General features: G+C 52.4%; 1 protein-coding gene across 1 annotated transcript in view; it reads left to right on the plus strand.

The window, feature by feature from the left end:
• snd1 (staphylococcal nuclease and tudor domain containing 1) overlaps positions 1-19,737 on the plus strand; it is a 47,855-nt gene extending 28,118 nt beyond the window's left edge. Inside the window, exons 13-16 of the mRNA XM_077006750.1 lie at positions 1,467-1,577; positions 3,397-3,469; positions 5,018-5,159; positions 19,556-19,737. Of these exons, the coding sequence (XP_076862865.1) occupies positions 1,467-1,577; positions 3,397-3,469; positions 5,018-5,159; positions 19,556-19,722 (493 nt within the window). The 3' untranslated portion in view covers positions 19,723-19,737. The remainder of the gene's footprint in view (positions 1-1,466; positions 1,578-3,396; positions 3,470-5,017; positions 5,160-19,555) is intronic.
• Positions 19,738-22,399: the final 2,662 nt, after the last annotated feature.

The raw sequence follows: 22,399 nt of genomic DNA on the forward strand, positions 1-22,399 counted from the left end.
GCAGTATCTAGACTCCCTCTAAAGTCCTTCTGGTGATGAAGCCACCTGAGCTTCATTTGTTGGCACGAGTAAACTCTGCCCATAGATCTGACCATTTACAATGTGCCCTCGTAGAAGGCTGGCCTAATGATTTTGGCATGAAGAATTAGCTCGTCCCCAAATGCCCCGTCTCCCCCAGCGTGCCCCTGTGACGGATACCTTGTGAAGGGAGATGAGGACGGGATGATCTGAGCCGAATCTGATCGATCACCTCTAGGTTGTTTTTGGGGAAGTCCAGTCTAACGCCCCCGCATCTCGGGGACACGCGGCAGGTTGGGACGGGGCGGTCCAGCGTCACGTGGAGTAGCGTCCTGGGCCTCCGCCCGTCAGCTCTGCGTGGCTGTGCATCTAGCAGCTCTCCTCCACCTCTGCCTCCGCCCTCGCCCGGCACCGCACCACCATCAACTTCAGGCCGAGGGGAGGGGGAGGATTTATAAGCGGGAGTGATCTATGGAGACTGCGGCGCTAGCCGGCGGTGCGTCATGCTCGCGATTAGCTGGCTGGTATCGAAGGGAGCTGTGCAGCGGTGTGTGTGTGTGTGTGTGTGTGTGTGTGTGTGTGTGTGTGTGTGGTGGGGGGGCAGGGTTGGTGGAAGAGGCGGGTCCACTGTGACTAACGCGCGGAAGGAAATGTGATTACAAAGAAATGCGCGCGCTGATTTCATCAGTGTGATTAATCATGGCTCACTGCTGCACTATCTCCCCTCAGCCGTGAGGTCAGGCAGCGTGACGGGGAGCTTGAGCAGATGCGGCGTTTGTTTATGACGAGCTCTCGCGCACTCTGCCCAGCCCGCCACCGCAGGACGCTGCTCCGTTACAAGTGTGTTAACCGGCCAACTCCAAGAACTGTTTTTGTTCGTCTGAGGTCTGGAATGAAATACTCGGGTCTAAGAAGCCGTGCGTTTCTGTTCGTTTCGTGCCTGTTGGTTTGTCATTCAGCTAGCGCGTGGCCTGGGTTTCCATAGTGCCGGGTTCGTGAGGTAAATGTTCGTCTCCTTGCCGGGCGTAACTGTTCCTGGCTGGTTTGTTGCGGAGGCTGGATGACGCAAATGACCTCAGCTCCATTCAGCTCTTCATTTTGAAAGCAAAATAAAGGAGTGAGTTAAGGTGTGTGAATGTGAGGCAGTGGGCAAGGAACCCCAGCCCCGCCCACATTACTCGCTCCGGTTTACTGGAACAATAGAGGACAGACCAAAGCTCCGCCCCCTTTACCCACTCTGGGATCACTGTAACAGTAGAGGACAGACCAAAGCTCCGCCCCCTTTACCCACTCTGTGTTCACTGCATTTCCACCCCTTTTTGAAATTCCGATACATTCACACACCACTGTTGCATAGTTGATTCATCTTTTTTTCGTCTTTTTTTCTTCCTTCTGTCTTTCTCCCTTTGTGTCACTGTCTGTCTCTCTCTCTCTCTCTCCCTCTGCAGAAACATAGCCGAGGCCCTGGTCAGTAAAGGCCTGGCGACAGTAATCCGATACCGTCAGGACGATGATCAGAGGTCCTCCCACTATGACGAGCTGCTGGCTGCTGAGGCGCGGTAAGTGCCCCCCACGCCCCCCCCCACAAACGTACCCCCCCACGTCCTCCACGCCCCCGCTCTCCAGCGCTGCTCCGCCCCAACACGCCACGCATCACAACCGCCAACGTGCGCCGGGCTGCTTGCTGAGATTGGACTTTTATGGGACTATAAAGTCCCGTCCATACGGTCCCGTGCCGGTAGCTTCTCTCGTCTCGTTTTTACATTGGGCTGTATGTCACTCCTGCCCGTGTCACGTTAAGCCCTCGTGCGTAGACGGCACGCTTGTGCAGCTGCCGCACACCAGACTGGTAAGACGTGGGCGGGGCTTGTACAGCTGCCGCACACCAGACTGGTAAGACGTGGGCGGGGCTTGTACAGCTGCCGTACACCAGACTGGTAAGACGTGGGCGGGGCTTGTGCAGCTGCCGTACACCAGACTGGTAAGACGTGGGCGGGGCTTGTGCAGCTGCCGCACACCAGACTGGTAAGACGTGGGCGGGGCTTGTGCAGCTGCCGCACACCAGACTGGTAAGACGTGGGCGGGGCTTGTGCAGCTGCCGCACACCAGATTGGTAAGACGTGGGGCAGCTGCACAAGCCCCGCCCACCAGACTGGTAAGACATGGGCGGGGCTTGTGCATCTGCCACACACCAGACTGGTAAGACGTGGGCGGGGCTTGTGCAGCTGCCGCACACCAGACTGGTAAGACGTGGGGCAGCTGCACAAGCCCCGCCCACCAGACTGGTAAGACATGGGCGGGGCTTGTGCATCTGCCGCACACCAGACTGGTAAGACGTGGGCGGGGCTTATGGGGCTTGCTGCCTGTGCTCATAGCTTAAGTGATTGGCGAGGAGGTGGTGGGGGGTGAGTGGAATCTAATTCCAGGAAAGTGCTTGGGGCCATTGACTTGAGGCTGTCCTGTGAGGGGCATTAGGTCAGGTTATCTCGTCTCCGAGAGACAGCGGGGCGGCCGGCGCCTTTTGCCCGCCCGGTGGGCAGTCACGCCTCACGCGCCCCAGCCGTAATTGCGGATTAGCCGTTCAGAGAGATGTGGAGATTCAAACGGAGATTCAGGCGGAGAGCGTATCGCTCAGGTGGTGACTGAGATGGGGAGGTGTCTGCCCCAGACGAGTCCCACGGTGAAGGATATTAAAGTGGGGCTTCTTCCTCTTCTACATTTCTCTCTCCCCCCATTTCTTCATCTCTCTCCTCTCTGTTTCTCTGTCTCTCTTTAACGTCCCCTCGTGGACCAGGTGGAGATGAGGCATGGTGGTCTCAAATTTATTTTTAGCGGAGATTGCTGGTTGTTACTCCATCCCCTCTGAGAAATGTACCTTTTGTGCACGTGCACACCACACACACACACACACACACACACACACACACACACACACACAGTCACATTCATACTCTCTCAGAACGAGATTAGACACCAGGGAAGACGGCACCACCTTTACAGCCTGATCCATCTGCCTTAAAGAGGACAAAGTCATGTACTTCATTCTCCATAGACCACCTCTAATCAGCCAGGGCCCATGGGCTCCACTATTCTTACTTACCACCGTTTCACAGGGCTCCCATTTTCCTCATGCACTATTAATGCCCGGCGCCCCCTGCGTGGGGATGCGTGCTGTTTTGTCCCCGATATACATTGCGTCCCTGTAATGGCCCTCAGCAGCGCTACCGTGTAAGATCTCTGCACAAGATCTCCATCTCCGCCTGTCCTCCAGATCTCCCCTGATCGTGAGCGGGACCTCTGGTGTCCGTGCTCACGCGCTTGCGTGCGCCAATGTCTGCACGCGTGTGCCGTGACGTGTTTTTGCTCCAATCGTTGCAGGGCCATCAAAAACGGAAAAGGGCTCCACAGTAAGAAGGAGGTGCCCATCCACAGAGTGGCCGACATCTCCGGGGTAGGTGCTGTTCTGATATTTCACTGTGTGGAGTGGTGGGGAAGGGGAGAGAGGGAGGGGTGTGTCCCGTTAACCCCCCCCCCCCCGCGCTGTTTACCCCACCACTCGCACGTCCCTCCTCGTCTCCTCTCCTCTGAGCTCGGCTTGGGTGACTGCATCTCTCAGACTCTTTCTTCTGCTCCACTGTAGCCTTCTGTGATGGCAGATTCATGACGGCTCCACCCCCCCCCCCCCCCTCTATTAATTTGATCAAGGCCTCTCTAAATATAACCTGCTCCATTAATAAAGCAATCTCAGTTGTAGCGCTTAAGTTGTTTACGCGGGCCAGGGCCTCTCCGTGTATGAATCTTGATTGGGCTGCTCACCAAATGAAGATTAAATTTTACTCGGGCCAATAAAGTTTGTTAGCTCCGTAACGAGAGCAGGTACACTCCTCCCACCGCACGCAAAACATCACGGCGACTTTTAACGGCCCCCTACTGTTTTAAGCCGTTGTTTCACCCTCCCGTGTCTGTCTCTCCCTCTCTTTCTCCCTCTCTTCTACCCCCATACCTCCTCTCTTAAATCATGTACTTTATGAGGACGCTTCTCAGGCTTTTAATGAAATGCATGCCAGTCTTCCGTGTGAAGTGTCTCATCTGGCTTTACGTAAAGAGTGAACCTCACTACTGGCCTTTAGCGCGATTGATGGCGTGCCTATATGCGGGCATATGTATGAGAGCGTGCACGTGTGCTCGTGCACATAAACGTGGCCAAGCGGGTACGTGCGCGTGAGTGCGTGCATACATGCATGTGCTCACACATGTGTATTCATGTGTGTGCGTGTGTACATGCGCTCTTTCCTTTAGCTTTTAATAATAACAATAAAAACAAACCTGAAATAGCTCGTGTGCGCATATGTTTATCCTTAAATTCCTTCCCTCTGTCAGCAATCTCTCTCTCTCTCTCTCTCTCTCTCTCTCTCTCTCTCTCTCTCTCTCTCTCTCTCTCTCTCTCTCTCTCTCTCTCTCTCTCGTCTGTGTGGGTCACAGCTGTAGGATATTTCCAGCTGGAGTGGGTGGTGCTGTCTTTGGCCCAGGGTGACTCACAGGAAACATCTTGACTTAAATTAAACCTTCATAGCCCAGTCTCCTAGCAGCCACTTACCTAGCCACAAAACCATGAGCTGTCACACCTGGAAAGATGAACAAGTAACCACTGAAATTAGAGACGCGGCCTTTCCGCTGAAACGCTCCGAGCGGCGTTGCTTCTGTGGTTTTTTTTTTCTTCTTCTTATTGTCCTTGTCTTGTCTGCCGATTGAAAGTGAGTCCATTGGCGCTGCTAACCTTTAAAGATTTCTATTAGCCAGTGATGGTCTACAGTAACGTCTGCGGCTCCATCACGTCCAGACCGCCGTTGTTTTATCTTTTTCTCGTTCATGCTCGGGCGACACCGTTGCCGAAGCACGGCGATGCTGTCCGGAGAGGTCATGCCGCCGGTGGTGGACAGCCTGGCTGTGAGAGGGTCTGTGGTGCAGGGGTAGGCGTAACGTGCTCTTTCTCTCACAGGAAACCCAGAAAGCCAAGCAGTTCCTGCCCTTCCTGCAGAGGGCAGGCCGCTCGGAGGCCGTGGTTGAGTACGTGTTCAGCGGCTCTAGGCTCAAGCTCTACATGCCCAAGGAGACGTGCCTCATCACCTTCCTGCTGGCCGGTAAGCATCGGCATGGCCACTAGGGGGCGCTCATTTCTGGGCAGCTGCTTGGGGCTGGGTCTGTTTGTCCTGTTTGTGTTTTGTGATTTATTTATATCATGATTTGCCAGTCACTAAAATTATTAATGCTTTAGAAATGGATGATGATGGCAGCAGTCGGGTGATTGGTTACTTGGGTCATTTGTCATCCGTTACAAACACATTAGAATGTCATGACACTTCACACATCAAAGGATTCTCTGTAGATGCTACAGAAAGCTTGGCACATTTAAAATGTGGTTTTCCAAGGGACAATTGTGGAATCTTCTAATATCTGGGTGAGGTAGCCAACAGATAATGAACCAAGCGTGATTAGCAAAGATCGATACCTGGATGTGACCCCACTTAACACAGTACCTGTCACTCAGTCTCTACAAGATCTTGGTGGATATGGTTAATTCAATGGATAGGATATTAAATTCGCTCCAAATCTAGTGAAATGGTGGTTAGAACTGAACAGCCCACAGGTCTGGGCTCTCAGTCTGTACTTCTGAATCACGTGATTTCATCAGTGATTACTGAGGAGTTCGGAGGCCAGAAATTTATCCCAATTCTGAGGCAGATAATTACAGTCGCATTTTTAAGTTCATTGGATTTTGCTTTAGTGGACTTTACGTGATAAGAGCCCCAAATTTCTCTCATTTTACTTTTAGGCCGAATACACGTGAGCGCGCTGATCAGAAATGTCGGGACCGCTTGGAAAGGTAGATGTTCGAGCAGAGTGCTGGGCCCGGGGTGTTTAGCGTTTGCACGTCATGAGGAGGATCCGCTTGTAGTTTTCAGTTCGCAGGCTGTAGTTTGGTGGCGACGTCTCTCTAGAGTTCGGGTTTGAGGAGTGGGAGAGTTTGTGAGGAATGGTGTCTTTCTTACCTGAAAAACCTGTTTGTGGGGGTAGGATGGGGAGGATTACCCTCACACGATAATGCGCATAGGCCCCACAACCAGGCCCCTCCCCCACCCCCCTGCCCCAGCCGTGCTTAATGGCTCGTGCCTGCGCTGTAGATATTTCAATTAATTTGGTAATTTGTTTCCACACGCCTTCTCTTGTTTTCTTCCGTGCCTGTCCGCTCCTTTCCTAATTGCTTTTTTCCGAGACGGGATTTTCGGAGGCGAACCCCGCTGGGCCTCGAACCCGGGACGCTTCCCTCCGTTTTCAGGGCCCTTCCTCGTTTTCACTGGCTCATTAGTAAAGCCGTTTACAGCCATATCGGAGACGGGCAACGGTGGTCGTTTTGCTGCGCAGTGACGTGGAGTTCTATAAAGCCGTTTACCGCACAGTAACACGGGCTGAAATGAACGCAGTGCGGACAGAAACGCTCTTTATTATTAGACTGTATGACTCTTATTATACTCTTTCATAAACTCTGTAATAGACCGTAATGATGACTTACTGGATTATGGCCTGTACTTATGGCTGAAATGACTAGTATTTTTTTCTTCTGAAACCTTGTCTTTGCTAGAGTTCTGTGTGCTTCTGTGCTTTAACTCCTGTTAGAAATCTTGGTGTACCCCTTAGCGTGTTCCTTTAGCGTATACCCTTAGCGTGTTCCTTTAGCGTATACCCTTAGCATGTTCCATTAGCGTATACCCTTAGCATGTTCCATTAGCGTATACCCTTGGCGTGTCCCTTAGCATGTTCCTTTATCATGTTACTTTAGCGTATACCCTTAGCTTGTTCCTTTAGTGTATACCCTTAGTGTGGTCCTTTAGCATATACCCTTAGCGTGTTCCTTTAGTGTATACCCTTAGCGTGTCCTTTTAGCGTATACACTTAGCGTGTTCCTTAGCATGTTCCTTTATCGTGTTCCTTTAGCGCAGGGATACTCAACTAAATTTGTCCGCGGTCCAATTTTGGCAGATACCTGTGCCCTGAGGTCCGGTGCGGCGGGGGGTGGCGAACGTAAGTTGTTGAGCGGGGGGTGGCAAACGTAACACTCGTGACGGAGTGTTTTTTCAATAGCCCTGAAATAAATGCTTCGTTTTTTTTTTTTTTTTTTGGTCCGTATCCAGTTAATCAGGAATGAGATTGGGTCCGGACAGGACTGCGTTCGGGTCCAGATCCGGACCGCGGTCCGCCAGTTGAGTACACCTGCGTATACCCTTTGCGCGTCCCTTTAGCGTATACCCTTTGCGCGTCCCTTTAGCGTATACCCTTTGCGCGTCCCTTTAGCGTATAGCCTTTGCGCGTCCCTTTAGCGTATACCCTTAGCGCAGGGGTGGGCAATTAATTTTTACAAGGGGCCACATGAGAAACCTGAATTGTGTCAGAGGGCCACACAAACAATAATGATGTCATCACAGTGGCTCCGACCACCTCACGCAAACTTCCGCGAACGGCGGAGGCGTTTATACTTGCCGCGTCACATTCTGTGCAGTGTTCTCCGAAACGATGTGTGTTGGTATAAAGAAACACCCCTCAAAAACAGGGGAAGGAACATTTACCTGACCAATTTTAATGTTGCTTTTTGTTTCAGATTTGAAAAGTGCTGGAATTTAGGCTAAATACTTGAAAATGTTTGAAATTGTAACTACTTTGTTTCACAACAAATAGCCATCTGAATGAACAGTTTTCTTGTATTACATTAACAAATACGAGCCTCTTGTAATTCCAGGACGAAACATGAGAGAACGGGAAGACGTTAAGATTGGGCGTTTTGAAAATAAACAACAATTAAATAATGTGATAAAAAAGGTATATTCCACCTTGTAAAGGTGTATGAACCCTGCAAACATGACTTTGTTCATTGCGCTGAAGGTTTGCCCAGGTCTGCCTTAGCGGGTCCTTTTAGTGTATCCCTTAGCATGTCCTTTTAGCGTATTGCTTTAGCGTATCCCTTGGTGTGCTCCTTTAGCGTGTCCCTTTAGTGTGTTCCTTTAGTGTATCCCCTTAGCGTGTTCCTTTAACGCAGTGGTTCCCAAACTTTTTCTGCCATGCCCCCCTTTAGTAGATGTGAATATTTTTGCGCACCCCCCCCATTGACACATATGCACATGATTTACTTCCAAGCTCCGCGCCCCCCTGCAATAGGTCTGAGCCGCACCTAGGGGGCGCACCCCCCACTTTGGGAACCACTGCTTTAACGTATCCCCTTAGCTGGTTATTGCTCTCCTTGTGGTTGCGGGCTGCTACCCCAAGTGCTGGAACATGTGACCTGTCCTTTGCTGCCTGGTGGAGCTAGAGGCAGTGTGTGTGTGTGTGTGTGTGTGTGTGTGTGTGTGTCCGCGCGCATGAGGTGCATGACTATGGAGGGTTTTAGCCAGTAACCGTGGGCAATATGCTACACAGCACGAGCGGTGCATACCACCACTTAATAGCACTTATGCCCAAAGGGCTTGTGGTCTGCTAATGCTAACTCACCGATTGGGCAGTGTGGGGGTGCCATCATGCCTTCACTCACTCACACACACACATTCATCACATCTCACTGCCAGTAACATTGTGCATCTCATTCCTCCTCCTCCTCAGACCCCTGTAACTGAACACATTCTTTACACCTGTCAGGCCCCAGGTAACTGTGAGGTGCTTTCTCAGAAATGCAGGCAAAGGTTCTAATGTTAAAATGGCAAGACTCCCCCAAAATCCTTCCAACTCTACATCCATTTCTTCCGTTCCATGTTCATATGCGTTGTGGAAGTTTCCATCGTTGACCAGGTGCATTTCACAGACATGGGCACCGTGGCACCCTGTGCATGGCTTCAAGCTAGTTTCAATCATTCCTGTTTTCTTTCTTTTCTCCCGCTCAAAGCTGCCTGTTATTGATTATCACAGCCATAGGGTGACTGTGAATGTTAAATCTGTGTTCATTCTCATTGGTGTGTGGATATCCACCCGCACTTACATCACCCGGTGTTGTGTTCCACTTGTTTTAAGTGAAGGCTCAGCGTGTGTGTGTGTGTGCGTGTGCTCGTCTGGGTGTATGTGCACGTTGTCTCTGCTGCGGATCCTGCTGTCTTTAGCTTCTCCCTGTCTCCTCCCAAGTGGCTCTCAAAGTTTCTTCATCAGAAACAAACGGACAACCCCACCCTCCCCCTCCATCCGCCCTCCATCTGCGTGAGCTCTCCTCCCTTCTTCTGGGGCAGGGGAGCAAGGGAGATGCTTCTACTCTCTGGTCAAGGGAGGAGGGGAGCGGATACGGCCCAGACGAGGATTTCAGAGGGGATGAGGTGGCTGGTGGGGGGCGGGGTTGTAGTGTTGGGGAGTGGTGGCTGGTGGGGGGCGGGGTTGTAGTGTTGGGGAGTGGTGGCTGGTGGGGGGCGGGGTTGTAGTGTTGGGCATGGGGGTGGGGGGCGAGGTTGTAGTTTTTGGGGAGGGTGGCTGGTGGGGGGCGGGGTTGTAGTGTTGGGGAGTGGTGGCTGGTGGGGGGCGGGGTTGTAGTGTTGGGCATGGGGGTGGGGGGCGGGGTTGTAGTGTTGGGGAGGGTGGCTGGTGGGGGGGCGGGGTTGTAGTGTTGGGGATGGTGGCTGGTGGGGGGCGGGGTTGTAGTGTTGGGGAGCGGGGTTGTAGTGTTGGGGAGGGTGGCTGGTGGGGGGTGGGGTTGTAGTGTTGGGGAGGGTGGGGGGCGGGGTTGTAGTGTTGGGCATGGGGGTGGGGGGGCAGGGTTTGGGATTGGGGTGGGGGGGCGAGGTTGCAGGGTTGTAGTGTTGGGCATGGGGGTGGGGGGTGGGGTTGTAGTGTTGGGGAGTGGTGGCGGGTGGGGGGCGGGGTTGTAGTGTTGGGGAGGGTGGCGGGGTGGGGGGCGGGGTTGTAGTGTTGGGGAGGGTGGGGGGCGGGATTGTAGTGTTGGGGAGTGGTGGGGGGCGGGGTTGTAGTGTTGGGGAGTGGTGGGGGGCGGGGGGCGGGGTTGTAGTGTTGGGGAGGGTGGCGGGTGGGGGGCGGGGTTGTAGTGTTGGGGAGGGGGGCTGGTGGGGGGCGGGGTTGTAGTGTTGGGGAGTGGTGGGGGGCGGGGTTGTAGTGTTGGGGAGTGGTGGCGGGTGGGGGGCGGGGTTGTTGTGTTGGGGAGTGGTGGCGGGTGGGGGGCGGGGTTGTAGTGTTGGGGAGGGTGGCTGGTGGGGGGCGGGGGTGGGAGTGGTGGGGGGCGGGGTTGTAGTGTTGGGGAGTGGTGGCGGGTGGGGGGCGGGGGTTGTTGTGTTGGGGAGGGTGGGGGGCGGGGTTGTTGTGTTGGGGAGGGTGGCGGGTGGGGGGCGGGGTTTGTAGTGTTGGGGAGGGTGGCTGGTGGGGGGCGGGGTTGTAGTGTTGGGGAGGGTGGCTGGTGGGGGGCGGGGTTGTAGTGTTGGGGAGTGGTGGCTGGTGGGGGGGCGGGGTTGTAGTGTTGGGCATGGGGGTGGGGGGCGAGGTTGTAGTTTTTGGGGAGGGTGGCTGGTGGGGGGCGGAGTTGTAGTGTTGGGGAGTGGTGGCTGGTGGGGGGCGGGGTTGTAGTGTTGGGGAGGGTGGCTGGTGGGGGGCGGGGTTGTAGTGTTGGGGATGGTGGCTGGTGGGGGGCGGGGTTGTAGTGTTGGGGAGGGTGGCTGGTGGGGGGCGGGGTTGTAGTGTTGGGGAGGGTGGGGGGCGGGGTTGTAGTGTTGGGCATGGGGGTGGGGGGGCAGGGTTTGGGATTGGGGTGGGGGGGCGAGGTTGCAGGGTTGTAGTGTTGGGCATGGGGGTGGGGGGTGGGGTTGTAGTGTTGGGGAGTGGTGGCGGGTGGGGGGCGGGGTTGTAGTGTTGGGGAGGGTGGCGGGTGGGGGGCGGGGTTGTAGTGTTGGGGAGTGGTGGGGGGCGGGGTTGTAGTGTTGGGGAGTGGTGGGGGGCGGGGGGCGGGGTTGTAGTGTTGGGGAGGGTGGCGGGTGGGGGGCGGGGTTGTAGTGTTGGGGAGGGGGGCTGGTGGGGGGCGGGGTTGTAGTGTTGGGGAGTGGTGGGGGGCGGGGTTGTAGTGTTGGGGAGGGGGGCTGGTGGGGGGCGGGGTTGTAGTGTTGGGGAGTGGTGGGGGGCGGGGTTGTAGTGTTGGGGAGTGGTGGCGGGTGGGGGGCGGGGTTGTTGTGTTGGGGAGGGTGGCGGGTGGGGGGCGGGGTTGTAGTGTTGGGGAGGGTGGCTGGTGGGGGGCGGGGTTGTAGTGTTGGGGAGGGTGGCTGGTGGGGGGCGGGGTTGTAGTGTTGGGGAGGGTGGCTGGTGAGGGGCGGGGTTGTAGTGTTGGGCATGGGGTGGGGGGGCAGGGTTTGTGATTGGGGTGGGGGGGGGCGAGGTTGCAGGGTTGGGCATGGGGGGTGGATGGCAGGGGGTGGGGTTCTGAGTGTCTTCCTCTTTGTGCGGCATGGTCGGCGTGTTTCCTTGGTACCCGCTCTCTACGGCCAATCCCCTTAGCTGTCGAGGGCTGTTGGCGGGAGAGGGGCGGGGGACTGTTGCACTTGTGTTTGGAGTGTATGAGTGCCTAGATGCAGGCTAAAATAACTGCATAAACACTATAACCCAATACAAAATAGACACTAAATGTCTGGGCAATAATGGTTATATTTGTCACTTATTTATAAATAGCAGCAACTGTGAAGGTGCATGAACCTTAACATGTTTATTTCATTTTGTTGTTCAACCAAAAATGTCTTTTAATGAGAGAAGAAGTATTAGCTGCTTGGTCATATCAGCTGTATTCTGATTGACTCTTGAAAATGAGCAGCACGGCTCCATGGAAACGGCGAGCCAGAGCGGAGCGTGAAGTGTTTTGTGGGCAGTGGGTTCACAGCTGCTTGTACTCTAATGAGCAACAGTAGAATTGAAAATTAACAAATGTGTATGCTTGTTAAATTTCATTTTGAAAATGAGCAGTTGTCTTCATTCTTGTTGCGCACGGTCACCCTATTAATGACATAATTGTGCGGAGTCATTAACGTTACTTGTTGCCCGCCATTGTTGCTTGATTGTGTGAACACTTCTTCCTGCTGGACATTGTTTTTTATTTTTTTTTCTTCTAAATAAATGTGTTTACAGTTTTTGGTTCAAATCTTACCTCAGAGTGTAAGGTGGTGTAGGCTGAAGCCAGTGGGTTGTAGGGGCTGTACAGCTCCAACACCACACACAACCCTCCACCACCAAAGGGTTCGGGCCGTTTTTTGGGCTCGCGTGGAGCGTGTTCCTCAGACGGGCTGGGCTCAGTCTCCTGTCTCCCTGTTCGCCTTATGGCTCACTCAATTGCTCACAAGCTTTTTGAATAGAAAGATTATCAGAATGAAGTGTCAGAATTTCCTGACTGGGAAATTGCTCCGTGAGAAGTCTTTGAGGTAAAGCGTTCTCCTCACATTTGTGCTGCTCAAACCACAATGAAGACAGCCAGTGTCTGCGTGCCAGTGCCCCTGGTGTAATAAACACAGCTGTCGCCCTCTGATACTGGGAGCCCTCTGATACTGGGAGCCCTCTGATACTGCAAGGAGACGTTTTAATAAGAACAGCCTCCCCCATGATTTTCTAGACTTTGATGGGAAGAGAAAGACTGAATATTTTTATGTTGAGAATGCCTCTGGGAATGGGTTCTGTTGCAAAGTTGGGAATTGGCCATGATGTGTGATTGGTGAAATCCTTTGCCCTGCACAGAACTGCGTGTTCCTCTCACCACGGACTGAGCCGTACCACCTCGAGTCGTTGTGCTGTTATCTTGTCTGGCAAAGAGCAAGGTCTCGTACCAGTCAGGGGCATTCATGGGATTGTCTGACATATGCCGCTGTGTTGTGCGAGGCTCTGTGTTGTGCGAGGCTCTGTGTTGTGCGAGGCTCTGTGTTGTGCGAGGCTCTGTGTTGTGCGAGGCTCTGTATTGTGCGAGGCTCTGTGTTGTGCGAGGCTCTGTGTTGTGCGAGGCTCTGTGTGCGTGGCTAGAAGCTGTGGAGAAATTATTGCACTGGGAAAACATAAGTACATAAGTAACATAAGTAGCATAAGTGATTGCGCGCGCGCTTGCGCTTGTGCGTGGTGCGTGCGTGCGTGCGTGTGTGCGTGCGTGTGTGTACCTGTCCATTGGTCTGCCTCTGCCACTCTAGTTTCCAGTCAGGATGCCTTCAGAAAAGGGACATGGTGGAGTTAGTTCAATCAAGTGTCTCTCATGAGAACGAGCTCATTAGAAGACTCCCCCGTCTCTGGGCTCTGGGCTTAGATTAGCGTCTGCCGCTCAGCATATTCCGAAGGTCATGAATTGTTAAGTAAGGGTTTGGGGGTGGTGTAGGGGTCTCTGCTTCTTGAAAAACCTGGAGCTACTGTCTGTGCTCTAACAGTTAACGATTTGATGACGATATCTAATTTACTACTGCTGTAAATCCTTCAGTTCTCTATCTCTGTGGCACACACACACACACACACACACACACACACACACACACACACACACACACACCTTACATCACCTCTGTCTGCCTGTCTGTCTTTGTCTATCTTTAGGCTTACCACCAGCCCCTTTAGATACTGATCCAGTTCATGGTTAATTGCAGAGTGCTTGTTAGGTTAGGGGATTTCAAATGGCACTAATCACACACACACACACACACACACACACACACACACGATTTTATTTTCCTTTTCACACACACACACGGGAGATCTGATGTTTTTCCTGGGATCTCCCCAGCCCAAAGTGCTCAGATTACCACTGTTGTCTTCCACTTCCAAACATTTTCTCACTCTTTTCATGTTCAATATTCCTGATCTTGCTATCACTTGGGAATGCTACACCTCAGCCCTCTTCTGATGTATCCATCACTACTATGTCCGGTTGGTTAGCTGTTACAATTTTGTCGGTCTGTGTTTGGAATCCCACAGGATGTTGGCTCGGTCATTCTCCTCCACCTTCAGAGGTGTATCCCACTTTGAACTTTGATCTTTGAACTTCCACATTCTGCACCTGGAGTCTTGCCTGTTGTGGTGGAGTCTCTGTTGATCTTGTATTCAGAGTGTGTTCCTGTGCTGCCTTGATTACTACTTCTGTGCTTTCAAACCTGCCTTTTCCAGCCACCGGTAGGATTTTTCTCCATCTGTGATTTCCTGGTGCTACATGCCCTGCAGCGCTTTGTCCTCCCTGGCCTCCTGCTCCTTCTCGTTCCAGCCCGTCGGGGTTCTGCTGGCTGAAGTACTCATTTAGCACACCGCTTGGACTCTTCCTGGTACACCTCTGGATATGGAGTATCTGGACCACTCTGATGTTCAGTACTCCTGGATATGGAGTATCTGGACCACTCTGATGTTCAGTACTGCTGGATATGGAGTATCTGGACCACTCTGATGTTCAGTACTCCTGGATATGGAGTATCTGGACCACTCTGATGTTCAGTACTCCTGGATATGGAGTATCTGGACCACTCTGATGTTCAGTACTCCTGGATATGGAGTATCTGGACCACTCTGATGTTCAGTACTCCTGGATATGGAGTATCTGGACCACTCTGATGTTCAGTACTCCTGGATATGGAGTATCTGGACCACTCTGATGTTCAGTAGTCTTCAATTTGGGACAAAACCCTCCGTGCGCCATGAGGTCTCATCGTGGTTATGGTTGGCTATTGTGGATGAATGATGCCTGCTTTTCCCCATATGCCTCCGATGTGGTGAGATTGTTGTTGTATCAAATCTTTTCACAGCTCTGATAGCTGACCAACTTCTCTCCATCTTTCCCTTACCTTAACCTCTAACCTCCTTCTTAACCTCGATCCTCCTCCTTGCAGATGTTCATCTGGTATCATGAAGACGTCTCAGTTGTTTCTAGTGTCTGGTTGGGCGTACATCCCCAGTCTCTGTGATGGTCATGGTGGTGATCATCTGACTCATCTTCCAGCCTCCTTTACTCCATCTTGTTAGTCTGTTACATCTGGTTCCCAGCTGCAATTTTCCCACACTTGCCCTTTTGCACAGTGCAGTATGTATATGTGAATATATAATAAAATACACACACACACACACACACACACACACACACACACACACACACATACACACACTTTCGTATCTTCTTTTGCCTTTCCTGTGGGTGCGGTGGTGCTTTGATGTAGAACGCTAGCGTGATTTAGCCTCTCCGGCATTACCTGGTAGATATGGAGGCCGTCTGGGTGCTGAGTGCTTGAATGTGCTCCGTTCCTCGGACTGCTCTCCTCCTGAGTGGGTTCGATTATAGTCGCCTCTGGAAGACTCACCTCAGCCAGCCCTCCGTGCACTTAAAGGAGGCATGCGAGTATTTCCAACAGTATGGTAAGAGGAAGGCGAGTGTGCCGGGGCGTGGAGGAGTGGCCTGGGGCCCTCGGTACACACCAGCCACGTGGGCCTCGGTACACACCAGCCCCAGGGGCCTCGGTACACACCAGCCCCCGCAGAACTCACAGAGACTGAGATCTACCCAGACTGTCCTGAATAGGACCTGATGTCAGTCTAGTGGTGGGATGTGTGTGTGCTTTTGGTCAAGTTCTAATGAAGCTTGCTACCGTGATTTGTAGTAAGTGAAAACATGCGGGTTAGCCTCAGGGTGACATGGCTGAAGGTTGATTTCTGTTTGCTGAGTTGGGCGAGTGTTTGACCGCATGGACACGTGACCAGTGCCACAGAGTGCTGCTCTGGAATGTTCTGCTGGTTTGAATGCCGGGGAAAGAGGCTTATTATCCTGCTGTCCCCTCTTTAACCTCCACACGCAATGTCCTCTGTGCAGGTGAAAAGTTATTTTTTCACCCTTTCCAAGAGCTGTGTGTGTATGAAAGATGTCGGGCACACGTCAGCTGATGCTTTCAGTGTCCTGCAAGTGTGTGTGTGTGTATGTGTGTGTGTGTGTGTGTATGAGACAGAGTTGGTGCACATTTATGCCCACCCACATGTATGCATTCAAATTGCTCACACCAGAGCATTGTAGCCCCTCCCATCTCTGTGTGAGGGGGTGTTTGTGGGTGTGGCCACCTCTGCACACACTGGACTCCATTAACCACAGACTACTGGAGCAGATGTACATGGTTTACACTGTACAGCACGGGTGTCTGTCCCAAATGCAAAATGTTGGACACTTTTCTGCTTGCTTATTTATTTTTTTAGTGTGTATGATTTTGGTGTTTCTGATGATCGACAGTACACACAAATTTTTACCCATGTCCCTTTCTCTCTCACACTTTCATGCAACCTACACCCCCCGTTAATCCGACCCCTCTCATAAAGGGTAATGGTGGATGTGGAGAGGTGTGTGTGTTTGTGTGTGACGAGAGACTGAGTGAGAAGGCAACTTCTCGCTGTGCGGGCATCTCACAGCTCAGAGGAGTCTAGCGACACTTCTGACCTCTGCCCTTTGCCATGTCTGCTGTTTCCCTCAGCCTTCTTTACACTTGCAACGCTTCTCCCTGCCACTGGGGGGAAGGTGAACCAGTTCTTGGCAGGGCGGGGCTGAAGGGCAGGGCGGGGCTGAAGGGCAGGGCAGGGCGGGGCTGAAGGGCAGGGCGGGGCTGAAGTACTCAACTCCTTTTGTTTTATCCAAAGGTCCATGAGAATACTGTTTAAAGTGAGTTTCTCATCCATTAAGCCTGAAGGTAATACTGCTGCTGCTCATTACTGACATTCACGCTATCCTATATGCACATATGCAGTCCCTGTGCCTCTTGGAATTAGTGGCCAAGGAAATTGTGCGTGTAAAGTGCATTATTTTTATTTTATTATTTTTTTTACAAGGCCCTTAAGGTGTTCAAATTAATCGCACCAGTTACCACATTAATTTTGACAGGCCTAATGAAAAGATTTCGCCACAAATAAATAAATGAAATCAAATATCCAGAGGAACCTTGCGTAAAGCGCTGTAATGATTGCGGTAAGTATGTTTACGGTGCGACGCTCGGTGTGAGTGGCTCGGGGTCATCCGCTCTTGAGCTGAGAGGAACACGGCACCTGCAACACATTAGGACGCTTTTGTGGAAAAACCGTTGAAGGGAAGGAAATGATCGCATTTGCACATGAATGCATATTTAATTTCGGCTTGAGTCATAAGATCCAGCAGTCGGAGGACTGGTGCGTGGGATTGCTTCATTCAGGCCGGCCTCCCTCCCGCAGTTACGCGCGCCAGATGCCACGTTCGGGGTAGCGAGGAGGCACCCTCATTCCGCGGCTCCGCTCACCTCGGCGGGGAATTCGCTACCTTTGGCCTGCGTGCAGCTGCGGGACGCGTGGCGGGACGCCTCTCCTCTCCGCCCTCACCCTGTCGCCTTAACGGGGAGCGGAGCAAACCAAAATCACGACCCCCCTCCTCCCTGGAGCAGTGGTGTGCACGTGTGTCTTCCCATTTTTGGCTGGGTTTTGTTTTGTTGAGGAAATAAAGTAAACCGCTTGGTAAGTATGAGTGACGGTTGTTTGATTGGGGTTCGTCTAATTGGCCGAGGTGTGTGTGTGTGTGTGTGTGTGTGTGTGTGTGTGTGTGTGTGTGTGTGTGTGTGTGTGTGTGTGTGTGTGTGTGTGTGTGTGTGTGTGTGTGTGTGTGTGTGTGTGTGTGTGTGTGTGTGTGTGGGGTCATTAAGGCCTTGTGAAAGTGACCAGCATTCAGACAGAATCATGTCTCCTTACACAGGAAGGACTTCCAAGGATGACAATGTTATTTCGATATTTGGTTTGGGTCTACTAACTTTTTTCCAGAAGGTTCTCTCTTCCATGCTCGTTAAAAGTGTGTTCTCCTAACCTTGTACCGTTAGTAATTCGGTTTCATCCTGGTCTTGGTCTGCCTTTTGCCACTCTGAGCTGGTTAAGCGAATCCTGACCTCGGAGAAATTCCGTCGTCGCTCGTTGTGGAAATCGCCTCCCGCCTTTTGAGCAGGCCGGACGCTCGCAGCAATATAAATGCTAATCTAAAGGCGATTTAGCCACCATTAAAAGGTAATTGAGTTGTTGGGTTTTGCCCAGGCGGAGTCCTGCAGGATGAGGAGCTTTAGCTGTTTGGTTCTTTGTTCCCGTGTCGGTTCTTGTGTCAGCACAGTTATCTGTCACGATGGAGGAGGACCAGAGGCTCGCGGAGCTATAGACCTGTTTGTTGTTTGTTTAATAAGACCATTTTAGACACATTAGTCTTGATATAGGTCTTAGGGTTTTTTGGTATCGGGTGAGACGCTTGGAAATTTGTTGTTTTCTGTCGAGAGTCTAGCTTGGCCTTTGTCTGGGTTTCACTTGGGCAGTCTTGGTCTCCAGTGATGTGACTGGGAGAGTGTGTGGTGTGTGTGTGTGTCATGTTCAGGTCAGCTTCAGTGATCCACAGACGAATATCACTTTCTCCAGGAGTGAAAACAGGAGTGTGTGTCCGTGGAGTTGGCAGTAACGCGGAGGTTGAGGAGTACGGTTTGCGCCCCAGTAACGCGGAGGTTGAGGAGTACGGTTTGCGCCCTTAAAAGATCAACAAGTGGAAAGAGGAGGAGACGATCGCTCGGATCATGTTGCTTCCTCCACTGCAGTTAATTAGTTAATGTTGCCTGTGGTTGTCTGTGCTCTTCCTGGATCTTTAAAATGTCACCATGGTGACATGACGGATGCAGGGTGAGCTCTGATTTGTTAGGGAGACATTAGTATGTAGACTGGCAGCCTGTGCAGTGCTTTTTGGCATCTAGCCACTGTGCGCTGATGCAAACGTTTTCATATGATTGGATATATACCGCAGACGTAAAGCCCTTAAAGGCACTTGGGATGGGTGGAGGGTGGGTGGGCATGCTCGATTTGGGGTTTTTGTTTTCCCTCTTGGTGGGGGCGGAGGGGGTTATTGTTTGCTCAGGAGTCTTTGCACGTCTAGTGTTTATAAAGGAGTTGAGTGTTCAGTATTGATTAGCTTGGTTAACAAGCACAGTGGGATATCGGGGGCGATGCTGCTTTGTTAGCATGAGGTTAACGGCCACCGGCTCTTTTGAGAGCGTCCTCTCGAGTGACCCCGAGGGGCTACGGCCGTAGCGGAGTTTTCCTCACAGGCTTGAAGGTGGTGACATTTTTGGTTAGTATTTTTTGGGAAGGCTGAGGCAGAAACTAAGGTGTGGGTGTGAAATGACACGAGGGCTCGGGGCCGCTTGGCCCACCACCGCTGCAACTCTACCCGCTGCTTAGGTTGGAGCTGGAGGGGAGACTTCCTGAGACAGCCACCACTAAACCAGGGGATTTAAAACATTTTTTTAAACCCTCCATGTCCGTTACGGATTTGGGTTAACCGCAGTTACGCTGCTAATCTCATTGTTCTAATAAACCAATCTCGTATCATAATGAGCGATACTAAAAACTCCCAGTGATCCGAAACGGTCACGTCCAGACTCTGTTCTGTTTGGTGCCTTTCAGTGTAACCCAGGCTATAGATTTGTTAGAAGCTTCTAAATTCCCTACTGTGTCATCTCACTTGCTGATTCTGTTTGACTGTGTGGGTGTGTGTGTCCCCACAAAGGTATCGAATGTCCGCGAGGGTCGCGGAACATTCCGGGTGGGCTCCCAGAGCCGTTCAGCGAGGAGGCCACGCTCTTCACCAAGGAGCTGGTGCTGCAGAGAGAGGTAGGAGCCGGACTCTCAGCCACGTCCACGGCCCACTCAACCCCCCGGGGGAGGGGCATTTGAGATCTGATTGGGCCACTCTTAAACTGCACATTTATTTCAGTGGCTCACAGCCCTTTTCCTTTTTGGGGTTCATTTTTATGTCTTTGTTTTTGTGTGATTATATCATGATTAATCTGTTGTGAGAGTGAAGTGTTGTTCTACATGTCCACTGGCGTCTTACCTCTGTTGTGATCCTGGCGGAGTGCCAGGGTCCAAACCAGCCCGGCCCATATTCACGAAGTCCGCAGATCTGCCCCGCCCACCTGGGCAGAGGGGGGCGTGTCCATGACCATGACCGCCACAGCCTCCCTGCTGGTTGTGATGCCGGCCCTCCCAGCTGAACGTTGTGCTAGATCAGTCTCCAGCCTGCTCCCATCACCACGCCTGGGCTTCGCTCTGTTTAGAAGCCTCTTCTGAAATCGTCCATTAGGAGCCAGTGATGGGGACTATGCATGTGCTGTCTCTCTCTCTCTCTCTCTCTCTCTCTCTCTCTCTCTCTCTCGCTCTCTTCTCTCTCTCTCTCTCTCTCTCTCTCTCTCTCACTCTCCTCTCTCTCCTCTCTCTCTCTCTCTCTCTCTCTCTCTGTCCATCTCTGCTCATTCTGCTAGTGTCAGCTTTGTGCCGGAGTGGAACAACATGTGGTGTAGGGGACTTGATGTGATCAGGGCTCTATTACCTACACGTCCTGCCTCTGCTGTGCTAACTCACTCACCCTCACACACACACACACACTCTCAATCGCCTCTCACACACACACTGTCTATCCACCGCCCTCGCACACCCGTGCTGGGTGTGTGACGGTGTATTCGGACACAAGGGCCTAGCCGACTCTTTGTGAACTATTGGGAGACGCCACCGTCTGTGGGCGCAGTCAGACCCATGGGGGCCAAGGTGGGTCCTCCCCCTCCTGGGGAGCAAGGCGTGGGGGGGCCTTTCCTCGAGGGCCCATGGCTGAGCCCTCACCCTGCTCCCCTGCTCTGGGGTTTAGTCCGGGGTTTAGTCCGGGGTTTAGTCCGGGGTTTAGTCCGGGGTTCAGTGGGGAGTTCGGCTTGAGCCGTGCGTCAGCTGCACCGCTGAATGAGGAGGGTGTGATTTGAAGGCCAGTGGCGGCCATACGGATTGAGATGATGAGGGCTTTGAGGATCACACCTCGTTTGAGCTCTGCTATTGTTCGCTTCTCTTCTCTCTCTCTCTCCTCTCTCTCTCTCTCTCTCTCTCTCTCTCCCCGTGTTTCATTCTAACCTCAGTAAGTGTGCAGTCGTGCGGTTAAAGCAGAGGGTGGCCGCTGATAGCAGCAGTAACAGCAGCACACAAGCTCCTGCGTAGCTCCCCATGAGGGAGGGAGGGAGGGATGGATGGAGGGATGGATGGAGGGAGGGAGGAAGACGCTTCCGTAGCTGGCACCAGCTGACACACGCCCCACTCATGTCCTTTCTGTTTAAAGCCACTAATTCTTCCTTCCAGGAGCAGTGGATGTGTGCGCGTGTGTTCTGTTGACTGGTTTAGTGTCCTCATAACCGTTAATGTACTCCACGTCCGGGTGGAGATCTGTGACGTACAGCGCAGGTATTTGTACTGGAAACGGCGGGAAGCTCCTCTCTGAGGTGCTTGTGATGAGGGATGACCCCGTACCCGAGAGGCCTGAACTCCTGAACACGGAGAGCCGTGTCTGGCTCGTGGGATCTGCTGTAGTGCAGGACTTTTGCTTAAAGACAAGAACTCGCATTCTCTACAGTCTGCTAATGTCTTGGGTTTGTCAAAGTGCACCACCCATTGATTCACTGACACTGGGGATATTTCTCGCTAGTCACATTTCATAAGTGATGCATCTCTCTCACTCCTTTTCCATCCCTCTCATCTGTCTCTTTCTGTCTCCATCTCTCTCTCTCTCTCCCTCTGTCTCTCCCTCATAATTAATGGGGTGTTTGAATGGCAGGGCACGCACATGGACACCCGGGTCCCTTGGGAGACGCAGTGTGGCGAGACCAGATTAGACTCTCGGACTGTAGCGCTGTTCAGCGGTTCGAGAGACCGGGCGCGCACACGTCTCTGAGAGCGTCCACACTCCACTGGAGACGTGTGCGGAGATTCGCGGGGCTGCGTCGTGTGAGGCACATCCACTCCACAGTGTGTGAAGAGAAAGAGCTGGTCTCGTTAAAAACAAGCTGGGTATAAAGCTGCGTTTCCACCCCGTATTTATTTTCAGTAGAGCATTAAATCTTTGGTCTGGAGGAGAAACGTTGTCTCTTCCTACTGTTGTTGCATGTGCAGTACTTACTGTACAGGATCTGGGCTGGATTAAGTGTGTGTGTGTGTGTGTGGTGTGTGTGTGTGGGGTTTCCACTGTAATGGTGGAGCTGTACAGGTGTGGTTTGGATTAAGTGTGTGGGGAGTATCCACTCTGTTGGCAGTACTGTTGAAGATCTGGGCTGGATTAGGTGTGTGTGGTGTATCCATTCAGTCCTCCACCTACATCTGGCAGAAGTTCTGTCGATGTTCACATGGTTTAAGATGCTACGTTCTTATTCTTATTGCTGGCTCCTTCACCCGTCTCTCAGTCGTCATGCCGACCCCTCCCGTGGCCCTCACAGATAACGCAGAGGCTGCTGGGAAGTGGTCCATGTGGTCAAAGGTCATGTTGACCCACCCATACTTTGCTTTATATTATTTTGGTTTGTTTATTTATTTATTTGACTTT

The sequence above is a fragment of the Brachyhypopomus gauderio genome, chromosome 5, assembly GCF_052324685.1.
Source record: "Brachyhypopomus gauderio isolate BG-103 chromosome 5, BGAUD_0.2, whole genome shotgun sequence".
In the NCBI taxonomy this organism is placed as follows: domain Eukaryota; kingdom Metazoa; phylum Chordata; class Actinopteri; order Gymnotiformes; family Hypopomidae; genus Brachyhypopomus; species Brachyhypopomus gauderio.